This window comes from Dryas octopetala, chromosome 5, assembly GCF_963921425.1.
Source record: "Dryas octopetala chromosome 5, drDryOcto1.1, whole genome shotgun sequence".
NCBI classification, from domain to species: domain Eukaryota; kingdom Viridiplantae; phylum Streptophyta; class Magnoliopsida; order Rosales; family Rosaceae; genus Dryas; species Dryas octopetala.
The window spans coordinates 13937786-13949484 of NC_141370.1; the positions used below are offsets into that span (position 1 = coordinate 13937786).

The 11699-nt window shown below is 33.2% G+C and overlaps 1 protein-coding gene across 1 annotated transcript; it reads left to right on the forward strand.

The window, feature by feature from the left end:
* Nucleotides 1–4123: 4123 nt before the first annotated feature.
* On the forward strand, nucleotides 4124–4673 carry LOC147284576 (uncharacterized). Its single transcript, XM_086245206.1, has one exon. The coding sequence runs from the start codon at nucleotides 4182–4184 to the stop codon at nucleotides 4671–4673; it is 492 nt and encodes a 163-aa protein (XP_086101332.1). The 5' UTR covers nucleotides 4124–4181.
* The last annotated feature ends 7026 nt before the right edge of the window (nucleotides 4674–11699 follow it).

Sequence of the window (11699 nt, forward strand, 5' to 3'; positions counted from 1 at the left end):
TATTTCAATAATTTGGTAGTAACATGATCCATGATTGGTGATTTATTAATTTCCTCCCTCTTTCTCACTCCTTGTAATGTCCGAAAATTTAACTGAATCCAAGAGCGCATGCATGGCAAAATGGAAGAAATTCAACAGGTTCGATCTTCCTTTTGTTTTTGTTTTTTGTTTTTGGGCCGGGGAATGATTCCTTTTGTTTTTGTTTAGAATTGAGTATATAATCAAATTATTGATGTGCTGCAAGTGTACGTGGGATTGCAAGTGACAATATTGAATCATGTGTCATAGTAATAAGAAACTCAAACCCTCCCCTTGTCGCTCATTCATCATACTTTTTATTTACATTATCTTTTAAAAATATAACAAATAAACTTAGAGTAGTGTTATTGGGGTCATTTCAACTATCTCTTCAATAAGGTGTGATTCACTCATATAAGATCCATACATGTCCATCCCACCATTATTAGAGAAATGGTCCACAAGTTGGTCAAAATAATTTTATTCATAAATTTGACTATATATTGAGAATGAGGCTAATTAATGGTTACTTAAGAGAATATAGAGTCTATTAGTATAATGGGCGGAACTATTACAGGCTACCGCCGTGGGCTGTAGCCCAGGTAGCTTTTGTGTAAAAATATCAATATTATGTATGTTTTAGCCTAAAAGTTTATATATAGCACATCCCGATTAATAGTTATTTAATCCAATTTATTGAGTTTTAGCCCAATTGTTTTGGCCTTAATTAACTCAAAAGTTAGCCCAAAAATTTATATATAACTCACCCAAATTGTTTGTTGTTGTATTATTGTATGTTTTTTATTAATAAATATTTATATATGTTAAATTTTGTTAAAAAATTGATTTCATTATAAAATTTTATTTAGATCTTACTTTTAGGAAGATTATAGTATAACTGTACCCTAAGGTAAAAAAAAAAAATAGTCATTTAACCTAAGGTAATATTATAGCTAACCCCCTTTTCTAAAAATTTTTGTTACGCCATTGATTGGTATCCTTTCTGGATATTGTCTTTTTGTGTTCAAAGCGCTATATTCATTTGAAAAACCCCATAATAAAAAAAATTATGATTATTTAGACAAACCAAATGGAGTCTAAGGTAATGAATCTATCTATTCATCATCAATTAATTTTTAGTTAAATATTTAACTTTATCATGATATCAAAGCATATAAGTCGGTGTTTGGACACTTAATCTATATTTCTTTATAATCATGCATTTGTATAATGTTAGGAATATCGCGTTTTAGTATCACACTGTGTACCATTTCTATAGGTGATATACATGCAATATAGGATTAGATTCTTTATTTGTCTTGTTTTTCCTTATTTTAATGATAACTGTATAAAATAAATTCAATAATTTAAGTAACTCTATTCGTAACTTAAAAGTAGTACAAATTAATTTCATCATTTGTTATACACGACTATAATTAGAAGTCATACCAAAACAAATATAGTCGTCAAACCAAAACAAGCAGGGGATGTGAATCCCTGGATATGATACCAAAACATAATCTCCAAAGCATTGCGCCAATACATATACACTCAGTACGTGGCAGCACTTTGTATAGAATTGTAACTAAGGTGGAATATTAATCTTTGCCTATTTATTTTTCTATCATATTTTTAATTTTGGCTATCAATTCTTTCATAACTTTTTTTTCTTTTTTCTCTCAATATTTTTTTGGCCAAAATTAAAACATGATAGAAAAATTGGTAGGTAAATAGATAAGGAATCCTAGTCCTTCATCCTACTATAAATTAAGAGATAGAGATGGAGTAGATATAGAAGGAATTAAAAAGCAGGAAAGGGCGGCCGAGTTTGGATAAAAGAAGTGGTGCCGGGATACATGGAGCATGCAGATTGCAGCAGACCCAGATCAGCTTACGCCACCTTCTTTGTTGGACTCTTCATCTTTAATTTATTCCATTAATTTGGACTTTGGAGTGAACCTTACACTTTCCAAGCCTTCTTTTCCACGTGCCCTCCTTCTTGCCTTGCAGCGCACCACCCTTCTCTATTTCTCTCCTCTCACCAAGCCACGTTTCCCCAATTCAATTCACTCGACACTGCATGCCCTACTTGCTCCTCAGCCACTCAATCCATTTGTGTTAAAATGTTTCCTGCAATTCACCTGCACTTTGTCTTTGGATGAGTGACATGGGTCTTGTCGTAACTCATCATTACCTGCTAGCTCGATGTGAAATATCTTTGTGCCATGGATTTGGTGTTGATATTGTTTGCAATGTGAATGATGTGTCACAATTCAATCTACTCACTGTAACAGTTGCATGTAAATGCTTCTTGTCATACGGAGACCTTTTACTATTTTAAGGGTGAAAACTATATTCTACTTAGAACAAATGCATGTATCGTTAAAAAGATTTAACTAACAATTATTTATATATCTCACATCAGTAAGATATAATTTGGTTGTGCTTCAATCTTTCTAAGTTTATAAATCGATTTTAAAGATGAGTTAGCCTTGAAGCTTTAACCTGATATCAGAATATATCGTGTACGTGTATTCATTAGTATTTTGAACCAGCTGGGTAGCACAATTAGTTTGGCAAGGCTACAGTTGGGTTAGATTCATTGTAATGGGCAGAATAAAGAGCGGCTCTAAATTAAGGAGTAGTATTTTTGCAAGTCCTTTTGTCTTTTACATGCTAGTGAAGTCCACATCTTACAAAAGGAAAATACAAGAATGTAAAAAAGAAAAGGTAAAAGAATAAGGGCAACTAGTATTAAGTTATTAACATATCTCTAATCTAAAAGTCCAAAATTCCTTCAAAGCTAAGGATTGGGTTTAACATTCCTTATTACGAATGCATTTCGACCATATTTGGTGCAAATTACTTTGAGTTCGACTTTTCGATGGGTATTCAAAACCAACAAGATATGTTTTGCAAAACCAAGTGATCGAAGAGTTTCACATTCCTATGTTATGGTTTTGATTTCTAATAATAAATCAAAATGACAATCCAACCCTTATATTTTCTCCTTCAAAGTGCAATAAGCTCTAACTTAAATCGATCACCTCTAATTCTATAATCGTCTGTTAAGGAAGAAAATAAGATAGCAATACACATTATTGGAGACATCGAACCATGTAAAGAAAAGTTGTAACACGTAGTAGTGAGTTAGTGACTATTGAACAATGAATAAATATTATCTTTGTCAAACTTTCATGACCTTCAACTTTTAACGCGGAATTACCAGCCACCCCAACTTTTTGAAAGAATAAAATATCACCAATTACAAAAACAATTAATGAGGAGGTGGAGGACACACTGAAAAACAGAAAATAGAGAACCAAAAAATGAATATTGATCATATTAAGTCCCGTCCCATCATGATCATGCTTAGGTGGGTCTTCCATGATTCATGAAAGGCCTTACCAAGTTTAGCAGACAATCTTTTTCCTTTTCACAGCATCTTTTGACATCACTTGCCCGCATATAGAAGTTGCAATGTTCAACTAATGTAACAGAGAGTAGTGGGCATTAATTCAAAAGTGTACCATTCTCACCCAATTCTATTAACACCAAATAAGAGTATGTAAACGGATTTAACAAACGTATTTGAATTAAACAAAATAAAAACTCTTTAAATTCATCTAATACTATTTATGAGATTTTCTTTATTACCCAAAAGAAAATCTCATTGATATCATGTGAATCTTTTGCCCATATGAGGCTATTGTACATTGCTTGTTTCACCCATCACTTTTCACAGTAAAAGTGCATGGCAAATTGGCAAATTGGCAATGGCATTATAGACTACAGACAGACTACACAGGCTAGTCCCTGACTTGGTAATTTCATCATCACGGAGGGTCACTGTTGAAGTACCCAGATTCAGAAATTCTCAACTCAAAAAAAAATTGATACAATACAAGCTGTCACCACCAACCTACAGCCTGGCATTGCAAGCCCTCTGCCCACTGATCGAAAAACGAAAAACATTGCTTAACTAAACGACAAATATGACGTGGCATCCTGGTTCAAATTACGAGTCACTCTTTGCCCTCACCCTCTATATATTCCCTTTCTCTCTTCTCCTCCCTCTCCGTGCTTCGATTTCCTTAAACTCTCTCTCTCTCTCTCTCTCTGAATCTGACCCAGACCCAAACCGGTTTCAAGAATTTGATCCGATGGGTATTTGCAGCTCCTCCGGTTCGACCCAGGTGGCCACGGCCAAGCTGATTCTACAAGACGGCAAATTACAAGAATACCCGTACCCGGTGAAGGTCTCCTACGTGCTCCAAAAGAACCCCACCTGCTTCATTTGCAACTCCGACGAGATGGACTTCGACGACGTCGTCACGGCCGTCAACGAAAACGAGGAGCTCCAACCGGGTCAGCTCTACTTCGCTCTGCCGCTCACTTGGCTGAAGCGGCCTCTACAGGCGGAGGAGATGGCGGCATTGGCCGTCAAAGCCAGCTCCGCGCTCATGAAGAGTGCCGGGGGAGAGAAATGTGGGTGCGGGAGAAATTCGGTCTCGCCGGTGCTGTTTTCCGGCGATGAGGCCAAGGATTTTCGGAGATCGGCGGCGGCTGGTGGTGGTGGGTCGAGGAGGGGGAGGGGTAGCGGTGGTGGTGGGAGAAGAAATTTTAATGCGTTGTTGAGTGCGATACCGGAGTAGGGGCAAAATGGGAAATTCACGAGGGGTGTTTTGTAAATACCATTGTAATTGTAATGATCTGGATGTGATTAGTGAGATTAGTGATTAGACTAGAGGGTCGGTGGATTACTGGATGGCTTTTTTTTTTTTCTTTTTCTTTTTGACTTTTACTGCTGTCAGTCAACCATTTTGGGATTTTGTTACAATTTTACCCCTGGATGGTTCTGAGAAGATAATGGAAAAAAAAAAAATCCACTATACAAACACAATTATTTGGTTTCCGAAATTTAATCTTTAGAACAATGCGTACGTTACACTTCATCTCTATCAAATAATTAATAATAAATGTGGTATAAAATGAGATGGCAGAAAAAATGTGGTTTAAAATCAGAAGCGAAAAAGAATATGGGATACTAAAGCAATCAAAGTTACCTTTATAATTCAATCGCACGAAGAATAAACTATATTTTGTTGTTGTATTTTGATGTGTTTACTTTTTCGAGTTGACAGTCTTGAATTTTAGTAAGAAAAAATCAACTTATCAAATCCATAATTAAAAAGTAAATCTATAGATGATATATGAATTCACGCTATAAATCTTTCACAGATTATTGGATTAGAGAATGCTTTTTGAAAAGAAAAAGCGCGCACACTATATGAAGCACACGAGTTTTGTTTTGTTACACTGGAGGAAATCAAATTCTGACTTATTCTAATTCTACCTCATTATATCAATCTTCATCACTTAAAACTAATTCTAAAAACGTCTTCACCACTTGAACTAATTATAAGGATACAAAACGTTATTCATTAACAAGTGGATCAAGAGTTTTGACTTCCATGGGGTTGAATTTGGAAATTTCCTTCTTCTAGATAGTTGTGTGCATGGGTTGTGATGATATTTAATCATGTCATGTGTGTGTTAAAATGTATATAAAGGAAGTCTTTTAAGTCACTTTTACGTGGAAAAGGTAGGAGAGGATCAGGGGTTGTGCAATTAATTGGTAGTCCATGCATGTATGCGATTTCAAGGTCCCGTGCAGGCTGCTATATAATTAAACCACGCGGTATTCTGGTTATTGGTTAATTAATTGATTTAATTCAATTGGAATTCAAGGAAGGAATTTCTTTACAGCTGTGTAGTTTAGTTAGCCATTAATAACCACCATAATGTATCTGTTACTGATTTTTCAAGATTTTCGATCTCCTTGACACTTTTTGAGAATCAAGTTTAATGGTTGTCCAACATGAAATTTTTAACCCTTATTCTCACAAAACCACTTATTTATGCACATATATTGTTTGCAACATTTGTTTGTACGTCTTAATAGATGAAGATGCATGTGCATGTCCCAGTGTGTTAGTTAGCTTGATATACATTATTAGCTTGATTATTTTTCAAGTTTTTATGATTTATCATACATGCAATTATATTATCATTATATTTTGAATTGACAATTTAACAATATAACATGTATTTTAAATCATCGAACAAGAAGAGCTAATAATTCTGATATAACATTATCTCGATAATATTATGTAATTGTAAGATGTTGATGTTAAGCATTAAAAATTGATGATAAAGGGTGGAGTGAATGTTCATGACATTGTGTATACATGTATACATAATGTCGAAAACCATGATGATGACAGAGACGTACAGTGATATGTCATGGGTGATTTTTATCCCTTGGCCTCGATATTTATCATGGGTGTTGTTTGCCATATATTGTTTGGATCTTGGCCAACATCTAAAGATGTTAGGTGAGGTGAGCCGCTGAGAAGAGCAAGTCATGACAAGTGAGGGTGTGTCATCGATCTGTGTGTGTGTGTGAGTAATAACGACGACAGAGCCAAATTGGTAGAAGGCTAGCATGCATTTTTGAATTTGCATGGGATATTAATTGGTATTTCTACAGGGATACAGCTGTTACGATATGCTTAGTCCAAATGGATCCAATGGGATTTCAGCTACGTAATTCTGTAAGGGAAAGGATTGAAATAGTCCAAAATCAACTTCTGGCTTCCTCTGGTGTAGGTGCCAATATATTGCTAGGTTTAATTTTTTCCTAGAAGCAACATACTAAAGGCATCTCCCTCTTATTTCATGCATAAAACTAAGCTTGTGTACACAAAGAATGCTAAGCTTAATTTGCATCACATTAATATTAATATAAGATTTTGAAATTTCCGATCCACCCGTTATTATCAATTGATTTTAGATTAAATATTATAAATAAACGTGTCTGACTCGACAACCGCACATATGCTACTTCACCATATATATATATTCGGATATAATCAAACTGATTTTATGATAAATACAATCAAACTATACTAATTTTGATTAATTATGATATGTTACACCTTAAGCATTTTGATGAAAATGTGGGTGGTTCATGATGGTAATGAATTGCACACAAAAATAAAAGCTAGCTAGGGTGGGGAATTAATTAATGCTCTAAATATGAAAAGGTAAAATGTAAGGGAAACAAACAAATACTTCATAGTCTTCACCTACAATTAACAATAGAAAAACCTAGCTTGCTACTTACTTTAAATTTCTTACTATACTATATATGAAAGTGGGAAAGCAAAACCCCAAAAAGGGGAACAGTTTGTATTTTCATCCTCATTCATCATTGTATACGAAGTACAAAGCTTATTGGGGGACCGTGACCAATCCCAACAAAGAAAGTTGATCAGTATTATCCACTACCACAACTTAACTTAGTGATCCTCGATCTACAGATCAAGTAAAAAAGAAAAAAAAAACCAAAGAAGCTTAGTGGTGCTCAGGTTCTCGTGTGTTGGTACTACTACTGTAACTAGAATTAATAAAATCACACAATAATTAATTAAGATGAATTGTTTATGTATATGGGGGCTAGCTGTGTCTACTCTCGATTTGCTTCTAAGAATCTCTCCACGATAAAACGAGCTAGTAGGTATTAAACTAAGTAATAATAACACTATAAGTCTATAAAATGTTGATGATGGTGGGAACTGGAAACTCTATCTCCATCCTTTTATTGACGTGTAGTAGATGTGGCAAAATAAGTAGACTTATCTCCACACCAAACATGCATCCAACTGTATTTGAATAACTAAATCATCACCTAAATTTGTTTAAATTTATTTATTAAAAATTTTAACGTTATTTTCTTTTTAAAAGGAGGCAATATTATGGGCATTCATTCATAATATCCTAAATGCCTTGTACTTTTTTAATCACTCCCAATATTACGGCATTTTTTTCTGCATTTTTTTTTTTTCATTCATGCTTGTGTTTTTCATTTATTTTTTGGTCACACTAGCTACTCATGCATACAATTATTAGCACATGTAAATTGTGACATATCTACATCTTTAATTATGGTGCATTTTTATATGGAAAGAAAATACATTGGTTCTAGAGATTTTTTTATTTTATTACATTGAAGAAAATCCAACATTAACCAAAGACAAATATAAGAAATTGAAGTAGAATATCTAGCGAGCCTATGAACTACATTGTTCGTACGTCATTTCCTCCACATATAATTTAAATAGCTTATATATATGTTCCAGCAATATTAGTGCATGGTAGAATATTTGTACTTATTCTTCTCCATCCTATTCCTTAAATTAGAAAAAAAAAAATTAACTGACTTATTTATTGGCCTAGTTTTCTGAGAATGATGAAAATAACAACATTAATTTATCATACCTAGTAACACTTTTTAGCAACCATTAATACGTACAGTTTATATATATAGCAAATCAACTAGTTATTACATATTAATTTAATGATATTTCTCTAAATATGTTAAAGATGTTTCAAGTTTGAATTACCGCCATAGCTTAAAAAAAAAACACGCAGTGAATTTCTCATCCAACAATTTTCTTTTTTCTTTCTATTTCTCACTCAGCCAACAATTTGGCGGTTGCAATTGAATGGTGAAAGTACACTTAGGCATTTTATATAATCGGGAAAACAATGTGCCCATTTCTCACAAGCTACAGACACTGAAAATTACACATAGTGGGGATCATGCAAAGTACCATTAACCAGTTTATATATTCGTGAAAAAGAAATGTGCCCATTTAGCTCACAAGCTCTATAGCCCATAGACATTCAAAATTGTACAGTGGGGCTCATATGCAACTCCTACCGAGTCTAATCATACACCACATTTCAGAATAATAGTGGGAAGCAGTGATGGTTGAGATATCTCAAATCACATTGTGTTACTTAAGCACCAAGAACAAGGAATTGAACACAAAGATTTGGATTTTAGCAAGGGCTGCAAAATCGCTGTCCTCCACTAAAACCCTCTTTATGTGTTTGTTTGAGAGTGGGAAGATTCCAAGCTTCCTTGCCTTGATTGCAAAGGGGGTCCTATACATATTCCTATATATATAGCATGCATGAATATCATTTTAAGCTTTTCCCTGCTACCTATTTTGGCTTACCTATTTCCAATTTCAAGCTTTGGCCCCCACTCTTTTTCTCTGCATGCTGCAATTGATGGCTTACTTTGCTTTGATAGTAGAGCTCTTTGGATCCAGCTGTTGATAATATTAATCATATACGGCTATAGTGTGAGATTTTTTTTTGGCTTATTTACACCATTGCCCCCTGTAAGATACACTTTTTTTCACTTTGCCCCCTGAAATTTAAATCCTCTCAGTTTGCCACCTGAACTTCACAAAGTTATTGCAAAAGACCCTATGCCGTTAACTCTGTCAATTTTTCCGTTAAAATAGCTGACGACACCTATATGGCATGAGTGAGACTCTTTTTTAGTTATGTAAAATCCATGTGGACAAAAAAAATAATTTTTAAACTAAAAATAATAAGATTCATGTCAATTTTTTATAATTTTGCTTGTCTACATGGATCTTACATAACTAAAAAAGGGTCTCACTCATGCCATATAGGTGCTATGTCAGCTATTTTAACGGAAAAATTGACAGAGTTAACGGCATAGGGTCTTTTGTAACAACTTTGTGAAGTTCAGGTGACAAACTGAGAGGATTTAAGTTTCAGGGGGCAAAGTGAAAAAAAGTGTATCTTACAGGGGGCAATAGTGTTAATAAGCCTTTTTTTTTCCACATCAGAAAGTTTTGTAAAATTTATGCTCCATTTTCTATCTCTACCCACTACCCTTTAAAGAAGGGTATTAATTTATTCTTCAAAGTACAAATCCATCAACAAATGTCTTTTGATGGGTGTAGAAAATAAAAAATGCATGTACTACATTTTTTAAATTAAGGTGGAACTTATTTATAAATGGATTCGTTCTATTTTTTAAAGAGTTGTGTAATTAATCCATAAACGTGAAACAAATAATTTTATTAAATTAACATATTCGAATGAAGCTAACTTTTATAAAGTAATAATTTATAATATATTTATTGTCATTTTTTTTCAAAGATCTTTAGATATTAGGAACTACTACACGATCTATTTTCCTTTACTCAAAGGAAATAGCTACTATACTCTGTTATTATTCCCAACGTGAATGGATGTCAGTGTTCTTTTGTAGCAAATGAAAAAGTGATGTGATGTTCATTTGTTTCCTATATATGATATATCTAAAGCAAGAAGAGTATTGGAGACCTAACTCAAGGAGTGAATCTCAAAAATAGACCAAAATGAAAAGCTAAAAGAAGGGTAAACAATCAAAAAATCAAGGGGAAAAGGTCACAATAGAAAGAAGTTTAAGATGCATGGCATTGCTTTATACTTTTTTTTTTGGTCGAAGCATTGCTTTATGTTCAATTCATACCTTTTCTCTCTCCTTTTTCATTCTTTCTTCTTTTTGGTTTGAGAAAGTAATACTTCTAAAGAGTAATTGCGAATTTATTATTCTATGCAATCATCGGAACGTGGGCCTATCCCTATCAATATTAATGTCTTAGCTACCAGAATGCTGATTGCATTATGTGGGTGCAGTTCGTGTGACCCATTAGTTGGGGATAGTGAGTACATTACACATGCATACTTGCACATCAATTCAAATTAATAGGCCTTGCATAATATATGTAATCTTAAAAGTTTGGTTGAAATCATAGACAATAATTGTGTAGGTGTATCCTTAAGATTGCATTGTACTAGCTTCTTGGTGCCCATAGGCCAGCCAATATATATTATGGCAATTTTTAACCTTATGTGGAGGATAAGGTTGATAGGGGTTCAAACTTAATATATAGGTGGTTGACAGAATTTATTAATCTTAATTAATCAACTAGAACTATAATTCATGTATTATACTCTGAGTTTTGCAACTACTCGATGTACTATATCAGACTCTAATAACAATTATATATGCACAAAACTTCATATAACACCCAAGGAATAAAATTTCGAGCTTCGAGGAAATTTCGATGGAAATTTCGATGGAAATTTCGACGGAAATTTCGAAGATTTTTAAATTTCGATAAAAATTCGACGGAAACGATGAAAATTATTATCAAAATACGGAAATTTTGAATGAAACTTCACAATATGTTTATTTAACATATTATCTACTACATTGATAAAAAACATTGAAAAAAACCAAATTATATGGTAGGTTTCATGTGATATGTGATGAATATAATGCGCGCTGGAGACAAATACTGTTAAATAAAATTAGTATAAAATAAAATTAGTATATTATCTATACTCTATAATATATACACTAAACTCTATATATTTTATAATCTATATTCTATATCGTTTAGGATAGGTATATGATACTAGGGTTTAAGCCCTTTAGGGTACTTTAAATTATTTTTTATATAAAAACATATTATAATTTACTAGTTTAGGGTTTAAAAATAACTAAACGAAACTCCAAAACGGCAAATGAAACTCCAAACTATTTTTTTTCTTCACAATTAACACAAAGGCCCCAAACCCCAAACAACCCTAAACTTTTTAATTTTTTTTTCTTTTTTTTCTTTTTTTTTTCTTCTTTTTCTTTTTTTTTCTTTTCTTTTTCTTTTTCTTCTTTTTCTTTTTTTTCTTTTCTTTTTTTTTTCTTCTTTTTCTTTTCCTTCCTTTCCCTTTCCTTACTT

What these genes read in the sequence shown, in the direction of transcription:
- LOC147284576 (XM_086245206.1), top strand. Translation starts at nt 4,182, where the DNA reads ATGGGTATTTGCAGCTCCTCCGGTTCGACCCAGGTGGCCACGGCCAAG.